The 20,217-nt window shown below is 39.4% G+C and overlaps 1 protein-coding gene across 3 annotated transcripts; it reads left to right on the top strand.

Moving 5' to 3' along the window:
• The first annotated feature begins 73 nt into the window (after positions 1-73).
• On the top strand, positions 74-19,987 carry LOC306774971 (pericentriolar material 1 protein-like). Of its 3 annotated transcripts, none has more exons than XM_079265170.1 (40): positions 74-239; positions 1,309-1,420; positions 1,633-1,881; positions 2,634-2,960; positions 3,969-4,139; positions 4,868-4,987; positions 5,294-5,480; positions 5,805-5,914; positions 6,175-6,448; positions 6,547-6,697; positions 6,998-7,213; positions 7,406-7,572; positions 8,304-8,530; positions 9,715-9,857; positions 10,017-10,146; positions 10,435-10,605; positions 10,728-10,906; positions 11,089-11,310; positions 11,405-11,669; positions 12,086-12,231; positions 12,321-12,517; positions 12,722-12,902; positions 12,988-13,292; positions 13,471-13,608; positions 13,842-13,898; positions 14,092-14,264; positions 14,764-14,895; positions 15,538-15,667; positions 16,066-16,233; positions 16,352-16,446; positions 16,777-16,911; positions 17,006-17,218; positions 17,331-17,390; positions 17,480-17,624; positions 18,133-18,281; positions 18,426-18,489; positions 18,601-18,806; positions 18,926-19,018; positions 19,167-19,290; positions 19,414-19,987. In XM_079265170.1, the coding sequence occupies exons 2-40, from the start codon at positions 1,325-1,327 to the stop codon at positions 19,437-19,439; spliced, it is 6,342 nt and encodes a 2,113-aa protein (XP_079121296.1). In that variant the 5' UTR covers positions 74-239; positions 1,309-1,324; the 3' UTR covers positions 19,440-19,987. The 3 variants fall into 3 exon arrangements, with proteins under 3 accessions (XP_079121296.1, XP_079121295.1, XP_079121297.1); XM_079265169.1 differs by having other exon boundaries at positions 16,349-16,446; XM_079265171.1 differs by lacking the exon at positions 13,842-13,898 and having other exon boundaries at positions 16,349-16,446.
• Positions 19,988-20,217: the final 230 nt, after the last annotated feature.

The following is a 20,217-nucleotide window of genomic DNA, read 5'->3' as shown; positions in this document are numbered from 1 at the left end:
CTGTGGTCAAACCAAACAGTCACTTACACCTCGTGTGTACTGCCCCCTGCTGTGTGGCTGTGTTAATAATCAGGCTAATATCACTTTCCTACTTTCCTTGGTTCCTGCGATTTGGGAGCGAAACAACGTAGTTACATGTAAAATGTGTTTTATCGGATGCAGAAAGAAACTGTAAGGCCTTTCTGTAAACGCAGAAGACTATCTACGGCGACATTTTCTTCTGTTTCGACATCTGAATGGTAACGCTCCTCTTCTTAAATCGTGAGCTAGCTATCTTAGCAAGAGCAGTAAAACACTGAATAAAGGCAACATCGTTTGTTGCTAACTTGGCGTAGTATAGTTGGTATGTAAACATTAAATAAACAAGACAAGTAACTTCATTTAATCTCTAAATTGTGTCTTGCAAACGTCCTGCAGATGCTTGCTTAATGCAACTTTTACTAAAGACATCTTAAGTTGACTCCGTTGTTAGACGGTAGGTAGCAAGCTAGGTGGTATTAGCGCACTAAAATCGGAAAATCGACAACTTTAGCATCACGAGCATAACTCATTAACATCACGCTTCACTTTTTTTGAAGGTAACGATTAATGTTTAACAGCAGATTAGGTGATAATAAGCGGTTGGGTTATTGAGTGTTGTCATGGTGACTTCAGGACGGAAATAGGTCACAAATGTTTAGCTAACAAACCCTACTAAGAAACCAGTGCACCAAGCCTTGTGCACTGGTATTTATAAGAGTAAACAACTTGTAAGATAATAAGCGTGTCTTGTTCAGTAACAGCAGAAATGGTCGTGGTGTTTTGTTTTGTTTTTAAACCCAAGAGCTCGCGCGAACTGTAGTCCTGTGTTAGAAACGTTGTTCATCTTTCCCCGGGAACCCAAGCGGGCCACTCAGAAACCAAACGACAGCTAACGCTAACTGACGGGTAACAGTAAGGAAAGTGCAGGTACACGATGAGGCTAAGTTGCCAATGCTGTCACACAAGTCGTCAATAGGAAAATTGGTTTTAGATTAATATTTAATGACCATAACCTTTAGCGTTGGCTGTTACTGGGGGGAAAAAAGAGCAACCGTTAAAGTGCGTAGCCGCAGTTTTTTTTTGTTGGTTTTTTTTGTTTTTTTTGTTTTTTTTTTACGTTCTTATTGAGATGGGGGTTTTTTTTTTCCCTCTTAGACATTTTCACGAGTTCAATTAAAAGTAGTTTATTTTTATGTTTGTATACTGGTTAAAAATTTTTACCCTGTTATTTATGTGCGATGACCAGCATATTTGTAAAAAATAATTTTCTTTTGTTGATAATTTCAGAGAACTGTGATAAGGCATGGCAACCGGAGGCACTCCTTTTGAAGACAGTGCAGATGAGCTGCACAACTGGGCTGTAACCAATGGTAGTTTGGAAGATAGGCTTAACAACATGGTAAAAGTCTTACTGTTTTGTTGTTTAATTTACAGACATTGTTACACAAAATGGCTCAAACAACACTCGTTTTTAATATACAGCCAATATCCCAAGAATCCTCGCTCAATGGCACACATTGCTCTATTGCAATTTTTTTGTTGCCACCACATCTCTGATAAAATAGATGCCCTCAGTAATTAACTGTGCTGATGTTTCTGTTTCGGCTCAAGGATTGGGGTATACAGCAAAAGAAAGCCAACAGATCTTCAGAAAAGAACAAGAAAAAGCTTTCTGCTGCGGTGGTAGACAGTCGCTTGATGAATGACATTTCGCCAGAGTCCACCCCAGGGGCTGGTCGCAGAAGAGCTCGAACTCCTCATTCCTTCCCCCACATGAAGTACACCACCCAAATGTCTGTCCCAGACCAGGCTGAGCTAGACAAACTTCGCCAGAGAATAAATTTCACAGACTTGGATGAGGTAAGTTGGTGCTTGACTTTCTGTTTTCTCTCTTTCTCTGTCTTTCTCTCTTTTTTTCTTTTCTTTTTTTGAGGGGCGGGTGGGGGGGTGTTATCTTGTTAAGTGGTGTCTCAAGAATACTCAAACAGGTAAGTCAACAGTATTGACTTGCTCTGGATGCAGATTTCCTTTTTTCCCCCCAAGCAACTGTTGTGCTAATGCAGTACTTTGTTAAAGATCCGACTGGAAGGTTTTTGACCATTTTCTGATCTTAATGAACTAAAAAGAACTTTAAAGGCACTGCATGGAGTTTGTTCACACCACTGCAATCAGTCAAGCTTGTGCTAATGAATTTGTATCCTGCTTACTGAACATGATAGAAAAAAAATCCATTTCAGTTGTTTGTGATAGCCTAAATATCAACTCAGAAATTGTGTGAAAATACACCATGCCACACACAAGCTCTTCTGCCATTTTCAATTGTCTAAAACAAGCAACACTTCACAGCTATGTAGCCACGTGCAGTGGAGAAACTGAAGACTTATGAGATAATTATGACTTGAAGGATGAGGGCCTTCTTGTTGACACTGGTTTTTGATTTACACATTGGTGTGTAACCTTTACATATGATGCCATTGACGTACAAACAGATGTTCAGTTAAACTGCAGATGACAGAAAAAACTGCACATAAACCTGAACATGTATACTATGGACAGTTACAAAAAAAAGTCAAAACCTATAATGATTTTTTGTTTTTACTTGTTTTTATCAGAGGAGCATTGGCAGTGACTCCCAGGGACGTGTTACAGCTGCAAACAACCAGCGCCAGATAGCTGGAGAAAACAAAAAGCCCTACAACTTTGTGCCACTACACGTAAACACTAACAAGAGCAAGGAGCTGCTCCATCCCTCTGCATCTGCCCCAACAACCCCAGCCATCACCAAGGAACCTAAGAAGCAGAGTCCAGGACTCAGGGAAATGTTAACCCCTGTGGCTGCTGTCAAAGAATCTCCAAGGCTTCGTCGCGATGGCACAGAGAGAGGGCTCCTCGCAGAGAGAGAATGTGGGCAAGGACAGCTGAGATTAGACAGCAGCCAGGTAATATTTTATAGTTACCAACATCAGTTTTTTTCCAGTATTTATCACACTGGGATGCTCTATGCATCCTATGGGGTTATGGCTTCTCAATCTGCAGGGTTGCTGCTGCAGTGACTGCTCTTTCTGGGTGGTTGTTGGGTTCCTGCACTGCAGCCTAAAGGTTGCATTGTGGGACTCGGCCAGCTATGATTGGGGTGGTTCTTGTGTGGCTCCTTCTGTGGTCATGGACAGGGTGACACTCATTGTGGATGGATCCCCAACATATCATTTTGTGACAGCATTATCAAACCTGATATTAGAGATTAGAGTTTTTGGGATGTATGGGAACCTTTTTGTTGCTTTATCTATATGAGTGTGTGAGAGATCAATGTTTAGGTGTGTGCACTTTTAATTTGTTTAGGTTATGTGCTGGGGTACATAAAGCCAAATTTTTAATTTGATGTTGATATTCTAATTTTATACTCAATCACTTTTGTTATTATGTAAACCATTTTGCGCTGCTATTTGGTATGAAAATTGATTTATAATTAAACGTGATTTGATTAAATGATGCCAATTTATGAAGTAAAAGAGGTACAGTTCTTTTTTTTTTTTCTTTTTTTTTTTAAGATTTGACTATTTTGTGATATTCTGGATTATCAGACTAATTTATGACACATTTGATTGATTTGGGCTGATAGATAAGAAGCCTTTCTTCACATCTACTGTACATGGCATTATCTGTGCATCATTGCACTCCAGAATACTTGGAAAAGCCAAAACTAGGATAAAAGTGAGGGAGCGCCGGTGCAGCTGAAACAAGGCTGTATTTAGGGCAATTTCTAAATATGACACCCTTGGTGCCCAATGAGTTTTGAGCCCAACCCCCTTTCTGCCCTTGTGTAGCTTAGTATGAGCCATCACTACAGATGCTCACTTATCTTTTCTTATATCTTTCTCTGTCTTCTCTTTATGGTCCTACTCAAACCTATACCCATACACTACCCCCCTTTCTTTGTTCGGTCTCAGGTGGTGAGCAAACTGGTCCAGATTCGGGACTACATAAGTAAGGCCAGCTCCATGAGGGATGATCTGGTGGAAAAGAATGATGTGCCTGCCAATGTGGAGCGTCTTTCTCATCTTATTGAGCACCTCAAGGAGCAGGAGAAGTCCTATTTACGGTTCTTGCAGAAAATTCTTGTAAGTGTGTTACTTTTACTCCAGTTTTATCAGGAAAAACTAAATGATTTCAAGAAGCTGTACCCTGTGTGAATGATGTATCTTGGTTCATTAGAATACTGTGTGTTGTTCTCTGACAGCCTGCCACATGTGCGTTTAAAAATCCATCACGTCACTATTTTTCTCTTTGACCTGAAACACAGTTGGGGTCATGTACTGTAGGCTGGAACGATATGAGGAAAAAATGTAATTGTGATTTTTCTGACCAATATTGCAATTCAATCTTTAAATTCCTACTTCTCTTCATTGCTCATGCAGACATATTTTCCTTCATGAGATGGAGGATTGTTACATGGAATCCAAATTTAAGTGCTCTGTGTTTTTTAACAAGGAAGCAAAGTTGAACGACTTCACTGACTAACTCCAAGATTCAACCGGTAGCTAAACTCTTTAGGCCAGATTTCCCCTAACATTATACTTTGTAGAAGAAAATAAACAGCCTGATCTTGTTAATCTTTTTCATACTGTTTCCAGTCTCACAATACAGTCCCAATTTATTTCAGCATTTATTACAGAAGCAAACATGAATTTACTGTTGATGTTTTCACTCTTCATATTCCTACACTTTTTAGTAGGTGATGCACACAAACATCTTCACCTCTTTCTTGACATAAACAGTTGATAGGTGGTACACATTCATTCTCATCTTTTTTTGTATGATTTGTTGTTTTTTTTCAACAATTTAACAGGCACGGGAGAGTGATGAGGCTGAAGGGGGGACTCTGGACTCTGCTGTTGGCTCAGGTTCACTGGCAGAAAGCACTTCTCTTAACATCGAGCTTCAGTCTTCAGAGGTTTCAAATGGAGCAGTGAGTGAATTTTTTGCTGCCTGTTTGTATGAAACCTGCTACTTTTTCTAATGCTTTACTTTAAATTTTTTTCATTTTCAAAAGCTACCAGTTAAACCTTCAACTTGAGCAGAATTTTATTCTGATATAAAGACAGACACCAAGCAAAATTACCCTTTTTATTGCCTTTTTCATGCTATGATGGTTTTACTTGCTGTTCCTACCTGATAAACATTTTGCTAGGCACCAATGCTTTAATGCTTATATATAGGTACATGTTTTGGTTTAGTCAGTGTTTGTACTGATAATATGGATGTGAATCACAAGGGTGAAAGACCAGAAGCTATGCGCTCTGACCAGAGGGAAGAACTGGAGAATCTGCGTAAGCAGCATGAGCTGCTGAAGAAGATGCTAGAGCAGCAGGAGCAGCTCAGGGCTCTGCAGGGCAGACAGGAGGCTTTAATGGCCATGCAGCACAGCGCAGAACAGGCACTTGCTGTGATTGAAGACACTGGTAAGATAACACCATGACATGATGACACTTATGTTCAATGTTTGTGTGGACTACTTTTGTATAGAGTTGAGGAAAGCCAATAAAATCACCGCACTTGAAGAAACAAGTATATTTTAGTTTTCTTTTAGATGGAGACTCAGCATTTCCAACTATTTATTTAGCATTTAATTGACAGAACAAATTTCTTTGCATAATTATATTCATGTGTTCGCATTTTTAATCAAACATGTTTAGTTTTTACAATGTAAAATTAAATTAAATGATTAATACAAGCAAATGTTTGTTTTTTGTTTTTTTTGTTTTTTTTTTACTTGTCATGTTCAGTTGTCACAGAAACCACAGGCAGTGTTTCTGGCCTCAGTATCACATCTGAACTGAATGATGAGTTAAACGAATTAATCCAACGGTTCCACAACCAGCTACATGACTCTCAGGTACAGTAGAAATATGTGCACTCAATGGTTGAATAGATTATGTCATCTAGAATATTTTGAAATTGATCTTTTTACCAACTTTAGTTTTAAATGACAACTAAAGAAAATAAATTTAACATTGCAGAGTTAATGTAACTAAGTGAATATATTCATTAATGTTGAGTTTGAAGAGACTGTAATCCACACTACTGGTATTAACAGCCCTAATCTCTCACTTATTTGTTAAGATATATAAACTCTTAAAAAAATGTCTCCAACAGACTAAAGCAGTGCCAGATAATCGCCGTCAGGCACAGAGTCTTTCCCTCTCCAGAGAGGTCTGCTGGTCAAGGCCTCCCCAGGCTGTTGGGCCTCCTCAACACAGGCCACTTCTTCACTCTGCCTCCGGACCACACACCGGTCTAGACACTGGAGGAACAGCTGCAAGTGCCAAACTCACCAAACTACAAGAACTCCAAGACAAAAAACAAACCATGGACAAGATCCTACAAGAGTTGCACTCACTTAGAGACCAGACACTAAACAACAACTCACGTAGGGATATTTTCAAGACCCCTTTTGCAATCATGTTGTGTATCTTATCCTCACTTTGTATTACTGAATTTAAATTAAATGCATGTAAATCCCTTCAGGTCGTGGCTTGTCAGCACAGTGCAGTCCAAGTGTGGGAGGATCTTCAGATTGTCCATCTGCTCTCTGCTCTAATGGGGCCTCGGCTGCCACCTCCTTTCAGCCTTCCCCTACACAACAACAGGATGGCTCCAACTCTGCTGACAAGCTGCGGTAAATTCAATACCACGTATAAGCTGAAGCAGTAGGTTGGTCAGATATCAACAGCAGGTTGTTGTATAGTATAGGGTGGTGTAGTATTACCAAGCAGTGGAAGCTTCTACGTGCTCTCCCACTGTTAAGTTTCAGTCTCTTTGTTCTGAACAAGACTCCCAAGCTCCATAATTACTGGGGTTGTTTTTCTGCCTGACTCTGTATTCTGACTCGTTCTTTAGAAGAGAAAACTGAGAAGAAATTGTTGTGCCATGTACCACAACTTTTTAAATAATTGAATCAACATACGTAATTTCACAGGAAGCTAAAAGAAGTCCACAAGCGCCTGAATGAGTTGCGGGAATTGGTTCAGTACTACGAGCAGACTTCTGATATGATGGTGGATGCAGTCAATGAAAATGTAAAAGAGGGGGATGAGGAGGATGAGGAGGAGGAAGATGAGACAGAGGATGGGTCCATGTTTGAGACCATGTTTGACTCTGAGCAGGAGAACCGCCAGCCTGTTACAAATATCAGGTAACTGAATTGCTTTAATCGAGAAACAGTTTTTTGTGAACAGTTTTCAGTTATTTTTAATCTTTCATAAAAATTGGAAAATTAATACAAAAATACAATGAGCTTGTTCTCGTAAATGATTTTGTCTTAATTAAAGACTGTTAAGTTTTAAGTTATGTTCTGTAATTCTGTTGCTTGCATGGATCTCTGTAGAAACCCACAGAGGTGTGGGAACTGGGCCGACTTAAACAGCCTGACAAATGGACGCAGTGTCAGAAGCAGCGCAACCAACAACCGTGATGGCAGACTCAACACTGAGTGTGAGATCAACAACAGGGCGGCAGCTAACCTCTGCAGTTTCAACATCACCACAGCCATAGGTTAGCTTGTGACACTGACCACCATTAACCTGGGCGTTGATGTTACTCCTGAGTATTTTGTACTGTAGCACTATTATGTGTTATTTTAAGTCAGCTTTTGATACAACACAAATTTGACAATAAAAAATCGTACTGCAGGTTATAGGGATGGGTCTAATTAATGAGCAATTGATTAATAGATCATCAAAAATTTCATCAGTGACATAATTTTTTTTGTAATTAATAAAACTAAAGAATCTGTAGAATGGTGTTGAAATGGTATTTAGGCTCATATTTTCCAGTGTATAATAAAGATCTAAATCAGGAAAAACTGCATTCACTGCATGCTCTAAATGCTAAATTTTAATATATAAATACTGATGATGAATTAAATCTGTAATTCTCCCAATGATCGATTAACTAAATTTAATCGACTGCCCATCCCTAGCAAGTTATGCAGTAACGTGGAATCGGGTCATAAAGTAAGAAAGCTACATAATATCTGAAACAAATCGCTGTGAAGCTATTTTTTGTCATATGGCATTCTTCTTATAGTTACGTTGTATCACACTTTAGAATGGCGAATTGTGTAACCATTCTGCAAATTTCAATGTTTATTATCTACATCTGACATGACAGATAACCTTTTAGCCTGATGATTTGTACCAATGATAAAGTACTGTGGTTTCAGGTGGAAGAACCTGATGATTTTACTCGCAGTTTGATGACATTTCTACTTTTCTCTCATTTAGAATGCCAGTACAATAGAGACATCCCCTATAATCAGATGAAGGATGAAGATGAGGATGAAGATTGTATTGATAATGAGGAAGGGGCACAGGCTGTGGCCCAGGAGAGCGCATCAGAGTCTAGTCGAAGGAGTAGCCTTGGGAATGATCAAAGTTATGTCTCGAAGCTTCATCGGCAGACCGCAAAGCAAAAGCTCCGGCAGCTTCAGGAACTGGTGGCCATGGTACAGGTGGGCAGACAGTGGGATGCTGCAACACTTAAAAATCCTTCTACCATTAAAATCGGCTTCTAACTTTGTTCAAATGTCCATAAGTTTTTCTTTTTTGTGTGTTTAACATGTCCTTCACGTCATAGTTGGGGATTTCTGTTTTGAATCTATAAGACGCTACCTACAGTATCTGAAAGATTAAAGCTGGGATAGTAACCTTGCTCAGAGACATTTTTTTTTTTTACTTTGGGTGAAGTGGTTCCTCATCCTGATAGTAGTCTATACATTTTTAAATCATAAACAATACAAAATATAGTTAGACCCATCAGTTTTCTGTAAATCTGTAAAAACTGTGACCAATCAAAAAATTCGGGCCAAATTGAAGTTGTTCATTTCTTATATTTCGTAATAAGCTGCTTCATGGCTGAGAAAATGCAGGAAGGATTTCCCGACCCGGCTCGGTTCATTTGCCTTCTCCCGCTAAACAGCCGAGAAAGAGAAAATCGTTGGTGGAAAAAGCTGCGAACTAGAAAAGCACTTGGAGAGCGCAAACCTCCACCAAGGCCTTCAAAAAATTCCTGGATCCAAACAATGATCTGGATCACCACCAAAATTAAATCTGTTCTTCTTTTTTACTTTTTCAACAACTCCTGAAAAAAGAATTAAAATCCGTCCATAAGCTTTTGAGTTATCTTGAACACAAACAGATAAACGCCAGTAAAACATAACCTCCTTGGCAGAGGTAGGAAAAGTCTTGGATCACACAAGGAGCAAAAACAGAGGGGGAGGAGCCAAGACAGGGTGCCACTTTCATGTCTTGCTAGCTCCCCGACATTACCGACCCCAGCTTTAAGTCAAACAGTCTGGGGTGAAGATTGAAAGGACTAATAATTATTATACTCAGGGACTCAGTTTTTTATGTAGAACATACACTTTCTGACTTTGCCTTTGTAAAACTGTAGGTGGTGCTCTGCAGATTGAAACCAGGAATCCACAGCCACAGAACTGAAGGCTGATTTATATATTTTTTTAATGTCATATAGTAGATGAAATTCAATTTGTGGACATGAACAATATTGTAAATTTAATTTTTATATTGGGAGAGGACTTCAGCAGATGTAGAATCCAAGAAGTGTCTGTCTTGTTGCATTAAGGGTGACACATTATTCTGTAAAGAAACCATATTGTGGTCTGTCTATATCCAGAGTGATGACACAGATGTAACAACAGCTAATGAGGACGAGGCTTTACACCAACAACCAAATAATACCAGAGGTCCTCTGCCTGGGACGTTGGGGGCTGGATCTAAACAGAGTCCTAGAGACCTCGCACTCTCCAGCAAGGCCAGGTGTGATATACTGAAAAATCAAAAACCCCAGTGTCAGTATTGGCACAGTTCTAAATAAAATGTTACTGTTTGCTAAATGTTTTGTTCTCCTAATTTTTTCTCATCTCTGCATCTTGATTTATTTTTTAATGCATCAAAGCTGCTCTTCTCATTTTACAGAGAGAAGCTTTATGAGGAGAAACTGCGACAGCAGAAGCAGGAGCTGAAGCAGCTCCATGAAGAACGTCAAAGACTCATTGAAATCCAAGGCAAGATCCAAGACCTCCAGTGGGCTTGCCCTGACCTTCAGGTACTTGACGCCTGCATTCCCTAATACATTTACATGTATAAATTTTGGGTGGCCAAAAAACTTGTTTTGACTGTTTACCAAATTAAAGTATGTTATAGTTATACAACAAATACAGAATGACTTTGCATACTCAACTAGGTGTTATGCTTTAGATTGAAAGGTTTTAGGATGAAATATGATTGAAATTCTCATTAATTAATTTCATTCTTTGGCTAGTTTTTTCGGGTTATGTTCCTCTGTTTTTTTGTTTCTTTTTTTTATTAACCATTTCTTCTGGTGTCCAAACAGTCATCAGTATCCAGCACAACAAGTCAACAAGGTTTGCTGAGAAAGGTTCCAGTAGCAGCTTCCACTCCTGCTACTCTCCAGACTTCTTCACCCTCTCGACCCAAAACTAATTTAGCTGTGCTCAAACCTACTGCTCCAGAAGCAGCCACTTCTTCAGTCACTGACAATGAGGTAATAGATCCCAACTTTCTTGCCCTATAATTCTGCGTTCATCTTCGGTCAGAAAAAAGACCCCACTTTACTGTCAGACCAAGTCGGTTTACCGATGCCCTTTGTTCTTGTGCTGCCGACAGCTTTGGTCAGAAATGCGTCGCCGTCAGATTTTGCGGGAAGATCTGCGGCAGCGAAGAAAGCATCTGGAGTCATTGATGGCCGAACAGCAGAGGCGTAGTGGCCTCAGTGACTCACCCTGCCCGATTGAAGATCAAGAGGATAATGTTACATCTTCACAGCCTGTCAGTAGAGATGAAAGGTAGAAGACGTGTTGTGTAGTGGGACTGTTTCATCAATGTCTTATAATCTTTTGATTTTCTTCTTGCTTCAGACATTATTTACTGCTGCTCTGTTTTCTGTCAGCATTGTTTCTACATTAGTTGCTCCTTTGTTCCAACAGAAAATATATTTTCTACCCATATTTTAATTTTTTTTTATCAGGACAATGGCTACTTGGGGTTCCAGTCCCTGCCACCTTGATGACAATGATGATGATGATGATGATGATGATGAAGAAGAAGAAGATGAGTATCACTCAGAGATAGGTGCAGAAGAAGAAGAGGAGCAAGAACAATGCACAGAGAGCAGCTCTGATGAAGACATCCATCTCTATTCAACAAGCAGGAACCAGCGCTCCTTCAGTAACAGGAAGAATCAGGGAAGGTCAGACCACCCGACGAGAGAAAGGTTGTTACTTTAGAGCTCTTAGTCATTTGTCTTGTAAATTCATATGGTTCTTTTTTGTTTGTGTTTTTAGCTCCAGCAATCTGAAGCCCCCAGCAGCTTTTGCAGGTGAAAGTGGTGGGCATCTTCATAATAAAACCAAGACCAAGCAGCCTTTTACAAGTTTAAATCAGTCTGGAAGCCAGCATGGAGGTATCCGTCGACAGGAGAACCTTCGCTGGGCCTCTGAGCTCTCCCTGGCTGAGGGCACATGCCACTGGCAGGAACAAGTCAGCCAGCTTCAGAGGCAGCTGGACTTCAGTACAAGCATGTGTCAGACACTTCTTCAGGACCAGCAGGTTGGTGCCCTTAAGAAATGCTTGGACAGATACTATTCAGACCTGGCTTTTCCAAGTTTTCTAGATGATTCAGTTGCATATACAGGTGTGGATGCACAGAAGATCCACAAGTGTTCCTGATTACGTGATTACTTGTGATGATGTTTTCATAGCAGTGCAAACACAATTGCGATTCCTCCCAAGGAACCAGGAGATTTTCAAGTGGGATGTTTTCGCAGTCTTCAGGTTTTTGTACAGACCAGTTCACTTGCAATTAGATGATTAGGACACATGATGGCACTGGATACGAACAGGATCACATTGACCTTCATAAAATCCTTCTGTCTAATTTTGGCTCTGTCCTTTTTTATGCCTGATCACTGTAAGGAAATGGTTGGGTAATCTGTAAGAGTATTTTTTGGTGTTTATTTTCACAGACACTGTCATACATGCTGCAAACTCTCCTGACGGGACAATACAGCTTGTTGCCAAACAACCTGTCATCACCACAGGTCCATCTTGTCATGCATCAGCTAAACCAGTGCTATACCCAGCTGGCTTGGCAGCAAAACAATATACAAAGGTGAAAGTAGTAGCTTTAATAATTGGAATTAATTTGAAGCAGATGTTGCACGTTTTTAAATTTGTAATCTTTTAAAACTTTTCTTTCAGACTAAAACAGGTCCTGAATGACCTCATTCGCCAGCAGCAGCCTTCTTTAGCAGCAGGTTGGCAGACTCAGAAGCAGGGCTCAGCTCAGGAATCCAGCTCTGGCCCCTCAGCTTCCCCTGGAGTCTTTCCATTCTCCTCTACCCTGCATCCTCCAGCTAACAACATGCCTTCTTCTGCCTTATCCCCATTTCCTCCCAGTATGACATGCATTCATTGTAGCTTTTTGGTTTACATTACTATTTTTTATTATAATTATTTAATTACACCTCAACTGCACAAAGATAACTGAGTTGTGCTGATGTGATTTATTTTCAGACTTACTGCCATGACTTGATTGCTTTTTTCGTAAGCATTAGCTCAATACCTTACATTATTTTTGTTTTCTTTTTTTCCTCTCTAAGGCTTTAACTTATATCCAACCTTCCCTGCTTCCTCGGTTGACTTTCATCAAGGTCCAGTGGGTCCAGCCACTCCTGAACATCAGAACCTGAAGTTGGACCCCAACACATCCATTAAAACAGAATACATGAGTTTCCCCCCTCCACTGCAGCGTTCTCCTCTTAACACTGCTACAGAAAGAGGGTATGTCATTTTTGACTGAGAATTTATTTGTAATATTTGTGGAACATTGTTAGTCATGCCATTATTTTCTACTTTTCTCCATTAGACTGGCTGGCCGACTTAATACCTCCCACACAAACAATATAACACAGCATAATGCATCTAAATCACAGCTGCAAGAATCTCCTCTTCCTTCTCCCACTTTTGCCAAATGCCACTCACAACAGCAAGAGTTTGACAAGGAATCACAGGAAAGCTTCAGCAGTATGCATGATCCTGTTGATCCCACCACAGTCACAAAGACTTTCAAGGCCGGACGCAAGGCCTCTGCACAAGCTAACCTGGCTTCTCGGAGCAAAACTCCCAAGAACCGACGCAGAAGAAACAAAGGGCACAGCAAGAATTCTGAAGGTATTAAAGCTGAATAAACTCTGGACTGAGAATTTAACATAAATTTAAAAATACTTAGTTCATTAGTTATTTCATGTGGTTTTCATTACATTATTTGTGGTGCTCTTTATGCATGGTATCAGACTTGTAATTAACATGCTAATTGTACAACTGGTTATCTTCTCATTTTCCTTCTCAGGTCATGAGAGTGACAGTGTTAGCAGCACTGGCCCATCTCATCACAGAGATCAGAATCAAAGTCTGCTAGACAAACTGACTCAAGAAAAACTAGACAGCAAGGCTAAACTTGGGAACAAACGGAATGATCTCTTATCTGGTACGGCTTAAACTTCCTCTGACTAAAGTTATCAACTATTTCCCCTGTTCATTGTTTTTGGGGTTTTTTTCCCTGCACATTTACAGTAAACATTTCATGTCCGCTACTCATCACCATCACGATTTTACAACAGCATTTATTTTTACCCCATAATTATCTTATTTCTTTTTGATCATTTGCTTTTCTTTGCACCTTTTCCATGACAGTGGTTTATTTTTAATTTTTACTCGCAGCTTATGCTTGGAGGACACCTTTCCTCTCTAACAGAATTGCATGTACAGAAGCACCAGGTAAAGTTGCATGGACGTTTAACATTGTTTTGTTTTTATCTCACCTAACCATCATGCATGACATTTATTTAACTAAACTCAAACCAAGGCTTTCAAGTTTGTGTGCAACTAGGTTTTGACACAGAAAATGTGTATTTTAGTTTAAAAGAAAAAAGTCCACCTAACTATTATTTATAAAATCTTGACATTGCAGATGCAAGCAGTGACTTCTCACTATTTGAAGCTCTGAGGGAGACCATTTACTCTGAGGTGGCTACTTTAATATCCCAGAATGAGTCGCGGCCCCACTTCCTCATTGAACTCTTTCATGAACTGCAGCTACTCAACACAGACTACTTACGTCAACGGGCACTCTATTCCCTGCAGGTAAGTACACACACATTCAAGTGATTACAACTCAAATATATATTAATCAGCGTTGAAATTATGAGCTATCTAGGATCATTCTTTTTACTTTTACTGTGCCTAAAGAGTGTGGCGGGTGAATCTGGGATGAAATATTGCACTAAATACATGTAAATATGTTTTTTACAAAGAAGATGCAGATCTCAGATTCTGATTCAGACATAAAATGCAGCTTTGTTGATCATTTTAAAACTTTCTATTTGATGTGATTATTTTGTTTACAGATTTAATCATAGTCACATGCAGTCTTTTGACTTGAAAATCATTGTTTTGTTTGGAGAGGATGGCTGTAATTAATGTGCATTTCTGGAGAAGTTTCCGATGTATCTTTTAATAGTGTGACACGATCTTAAAAAACAAAAAAATCACAATTATTCAAATCTGAAAATGATCAGAGAGCATATTTCCTTGTATAATTAAAACTACAGTTGATAAAACTTTCATTCTGTGATTATCACAGGACATTGTGACCAACCACCTGACAGCAAGGAACTCTGCTGAGGACCAGTTGCCTCCTCTTGGTCCTGTAGTGTGGCCTGCAGGCTCTCAGTCTGAGTTCACCCCCAGTCAGAGTCTGACTACCAGCGATGAAGTAAGCTTTCTACCCTGCATATGACTTTCCCACTTGTTTCCACCAATTTCATTTTTCACTTCTTGTTTTTTGTCCCCTTAATCTGTTCCTAGATATTTTGTATTCCCATGGCTTTTTATGCCTTTTCTTTTCTACAATTAAACACATCTTAGATTTATGTTTCTTTTGACCTGGCATCTTGTCATCTCTCCTTGTCCTGTCATCTTTCCATCTTTCTTTGTTTTCTGCTTTTAATTTTCACTCCCCACGTCGTTACTGTCTTTTAAATTTAATTTGACAGCGAAGCTTCAAAAACCTTTTCAGTAAAGAATGACCCTCATCTGTCCATGTCTCTTTTGCTAGATTAGACATGTGTTCTTTGTTCTGCTCCAATGTCCCCAGAGTTGTACTAATTGGGAGCCAGGTCTTTTGTCTATTTAAATATTGCCTTTATTGAAGAATGACAAGTGAAATGTCAACTCTTTCAGGTTTGACAAAATGGCTGTAGAAGGCCCACTGCAGTGTTTAATATTAATATTATGTGTTTGAAAAGTGGATCTGTGTTGACTAGTCTACTCTCTAACAATCAGGTTATTTAGGGTGAACTTAAGGGAAAATTTTTTTTTATGTGTGCAGACTCATAAATTTGCTTATCTTTTGCAGGAAGTGGTAGAGAAGAATTTGAGACATGCACAGGACATAACAAAGAGGAGGCATGATGCAGAATCTGTGGATAATGACAGCAACATGTCAACTTCCTCCAACCTGGAACCTTTTGCTAATGATGACTTGGGTATAGTTATATGCATGTGTTTATCTTGTGACTATAAAAACAAGAAATCTGTTTGTCCACACCCTTGTGTGCAGCGCCAAAGCTTTGCTCACTGCCTTGAACTACAGAAAATTCTATACCTCCTTCCATCTTTTCTCAACAAGATTTCTCAAGTTTTATTCTAGTAAACCAAGCAGTTTAAACTTTACATGGCCAAAAAAAAAGCTTAATACTGTTGATTAATAGACCTACAGTATAATGGGTTAAGACTGAAGCTGGGTTTCCTGTCTTTTTTGGTCTTGTAGTGTAAACCTGTTTGCAAATGCACACATATCCATAACATTCTCTCGCTTCGTTAAGTTCAAACTCTTCATATTCTTTCTCTGTCTCTTGCTTTCCTTTCTATGCTGCCCTGACAGGAAACACGGTGATTCATTTAGACAAAGCTCTGGCAAGGATTAGGGAGTATGAGCGCATGAAGCTAAAAGCTGAGTTTAACCCCTGCAACACAGGCGCTGCAGGTGCAGGCAGTTCTGAAGGCTCAAATGCTGAACGTACATCTGTTAAACCTGCTGCACCAATAGAAGGTATCCTGTCTACAGCCTATCCTATTTTATGATGCCGTCTATGTGCACAGATGTGTAGCTGTGATCATTTCATTTGAGCTCATTTTGAATTAGATTGTTGTTTGTGTGTTACAAGCAGGTGCAGCTGGGGATGTGCACTGCCCACAGATAGACACCCAGCAGCTTGACCGTCAAATCAAAGCTATTATGACGGAAGTAATTCCCTTCCTTAAGGTAAGATAGCAGAGAGCTGTAGAGTAGGCTTCGCGTTGTCATCAGAGGCTCTGCTACAATTAAAGTATTGATTTTATGTGCTTGTCTTGATTTGTTAAAAGTAGTGTGCTTAATGATTTTGTCCCATAGGTTTAAGTTTGCTTGAATGCAGTGGGGTTTTTTTTTCAGTGGTCTGGAAGGTTATACTTTATTGATCCCAAACTGGGACATCAATCAGATTAGAGTCACTAGTAAAATAAAGTTACTGAAGAATTAATTTGTGCCATTATTGGTCATTATCAGAAATATGCTTCTGAGTGGAATCACCTTGTTCATTAATGTTTTTATCAGGAGAACATGGACGAGGTTTGTTCCCATCAGCTGCTGACGTCTGTGCGGCGCATGGTTCTTAACCTCACCCAACAAAATGATGAGAGTAAGGAGTTTGTCCGCTTTTTCCACAGACAACTGGGAGGCATACTGCAGGTAGGTCCAGTGCAATCCTCAAATGCAGTCCGCACAAGTCAAATTAGATTGATTTAAAAGGGTGCTGATATTCCATCTCTTATTTTTGGTCCAGGACTCTCTTAGTAAATTTGTTGGCCGTACTCTAAAGGACTGTGGGGAGGATCTCCTGGTTGAGATATCGGAGATCCTTTTCAATGAACTGGCCTTCTTTAAGCTCATGCAGGATTTGGACAACAGCAGCAGCATTGCTCTGGCAGCGAAGCACAAAAATAAGAAAAGCCCTGAAGAACCCAGTAAAATTAAAAACACTGATGTAACACATGATGTAAGATATTTTATTTACACCCACCCCCCCCCCCCCTTCAACATTTTAAATTGATTTACTTAAATTTGACCTTTTTTTTTTTTTTTTTTTTTTAATCCATTCTTCTTTTTAGAAAAATGCAGTAGGCGGGAGAGAAGAATCTGTTTCTCCTGCATATGTTGATGAAGACAAGGTAGGTCACTTAAATACTGATTGAGAAAGTATTCACTCTACTTAAAACACAAGAGATGTGTGCCACAATAATGTATCTAATGTTTTCAGGACCAAGATGAAGCAGAGCAAGAAAAAACGCCCTCTGTCTCAGAGCTTTACCTGCAAACCGAGATGAAGAATAACAGGAGCAGTGAAGCTTCAGAGGTTGAGGACGAGGATGAAGGACTCGGGATAGGAGTTCCTATGTCTATCAGTAAGTGTGAAAGAGTCCTGTTTTGTATATTTAAAAAAAAAAAAAAATCAAAATCCAACTTCGAATAAATAATTTTAGTTGTACAAAGTTTGGAAAATGGAATTCTAATTCATATTTTTGCAAAAGGTTTTACTTTCCAAAGCCCGCCTTCCCTAGAAACTTCGGATTTTATAAAAACTGGTTCAACTCAGAATATAAAATTGACTTCTGACTCCATTACTACTTCCTGAATTTGCTCCTGTCAAAATGCAACATGGGGAAATCATAGTGATCTTGGAACTTGAGCCTCAACTGTATTTATGAGGGGGAACATTAACAGCAAGACGAGATCAGTGAGTTTCATTTGAACGCTGCTTCACTCTGAGGAGTTAAAGCTAAAGTGCAAAATGTGCTGCTTTTGTGATAACAGCTTTTCTAGTTGTTAAATGTTCCTAAATTGCTGTAATTTCAGCCAAATTGTGACTCTTTGACCCTCATCTACATCTTTCTTGTTGATATGACTTTTCAGGTCTGTCTAAAGCAGAGACTCAGGCCCTGACTAACTATGGCAGTGGAGAGGATGAGAATGACGAGGAGGAAATTGAGGAGTTTGAAGCTGGACCAGTGGATGTGCAAACATCTTTGCAGGTTTCTAGTGATGGACAAGTGGAGCAGGAGGTCAGTGCCACAGTCTGCTGTAAAGCAGAATAATATTTTATTATTCCAGTTTTTTTTGTTGTTTTTTTTTGTTATTTTAAGTGTCAAATATTCCACCATTCAACCATTTCTTTGTCTGATTTATATGGTTGTGCTGCACTTTAGGGAACATCTGGAAATGAAATCCTGGAGATAAAACCTGAACAGAAGAGTTTAGAGAGTGATAATGGTGAGGCCTACTTGATGCTCTTAGTTGGAGCCTAAATGCATAAAAGAGCATTTGATCATTTCTTTACATTCTCTCAATTATTAATAAATCATTTCTACTTTTGTTTGGAAGATATTAACAAGTCAGCTGGGACTGAGGGTTCTACAGTTGAGGAAGATACTATGGTAGAGTGCCAAAGCCCAGAGGAACAGAGTAAAGCTGGGGTGGCTGCTGTCACTGAGGGGGAATCTGCAGTCTCCCAGGGTCAGGATGCCCCCAAGGAGTCAACAGCCAGTAGTAGTCCTAACACAGACTCACCTGTCCTCATCAGTGCTGATGTAAGTCTACATGTGCAGACGCTTCCCTGGATATTGTCAGGATGTTTGTGCGTATTCAGTCTTTGTATGATTGGTCTCAAACATTGTTATTGCTTCTTTTTCTGATTTTTGTAATGCAGGAGATTGGATCGGGTAACACAAGCCAAAAGTCAGATGAGGAGGACTTTGTCAAGCTGGATGACTTACCGCTGCAGCTTTCAGTCATGTGTGAGGTGTGTAACTGTAAACATGAATCCCTGTTTTTCTACTGAATTCCTGCTTTGCTAGTAAGAAACGTTCAAGCCCATTGCAGACACTCAAAGGAAGACCAACTAGGAAATCTTGGCAAAAATGTTTTTCATTGCATGTTTGTATTATTAGGAAGAGCTTCAGAAAAGAATAGTGGAGGAGCAACAGAATAACAACCTCTCAGAGGAGATCCTCAATGGCAATACTGAACTGCTGACCGGGCTGGTGGGAAATGCGCAAGCACTAAAGGAACCAGGTACAGCTGACCACGTTTGTTCCTGTCTGTGCTGTTGCCTAAAAATCTATACAGGCCTGAACATTTATCTGTATATAAACAATTAATAAAATGTAAATTTATATATTTCTTCTTCTTTTTCAGAAACCATTGGTGCTCAGAATGTGTAAAGAATCACACAGATGTTCAAATTGTGATTTTTAGAAACAGAAGCTGAACCTAAAGTCTGACTTGGATGATTGTGATTCCTTATGTCATATTTTATAGGAGCAAAGTTACATAATAGTGAAATTTCGCTGTGACAGTAATATGCACATAATAGATCAAACTCCTACACACTGTCAACACTGAGTTTATTTTATCTCTTAATGTTTAATGTAGGAAGGTTTTTTTTTTATCTTTAGGGATGGGATGCTCTTGCTGCTGATCAACAGTTAAGCCTGTGTTTGATTTTTTGTTGTGCTAAAATCCCTGTTTAAACCTGCCTTAGTCTTCTTGGTTCTGTGATCAGTTTGACATGTTTCTTTTATACGTTTCCGTCTCTGCCTGGCCTTACAGCTGTACAGCTCATCTCTTCTGCACCTGATTCCTGAAAGTTTAGCCATAGCTGCTAATTGTTTTTTCTTCAAAGTTAAAAAACTTATCACTTAAAACACAAATTTATACAGTTTTGTTGTTCACGGTTAGCCCTGTATGAGTTGAATTTAAATAAAATCTTGATTACAGTAATCAGCTTTGTCATTATGCTTGTTTTTCTCAGAATGCATCACATACACTACGTTGCCACTAACATGTTCCCACTTAATCAGATTTAATGCTCATTGGTCATACATCTATGCCACCAGCTGAACCAGAAAACAACTCATTCAGATTTTCAGCAGACCAGAATAACCAGAGGTGACTGCTTGCAGTTGACCAATCAGAGCACAATCTAACACAATCAAAGCA

The sequence above is a fragment of the Telmatherina bonti genome, assembly GCF_933228915.1.
Source record: "Telmatherina bonti genome assembly, chromosome: 3".
Lineage (NCBI taxonomy): Eukaryota > Metazoa > Chordata > Actinopteri > Atheriniformes > Telmatherinidae > Telmatherina > Telmatherina bonti.
This window is presented reverse-complemented; position numbering and strand designations above follow the sequence as displayed.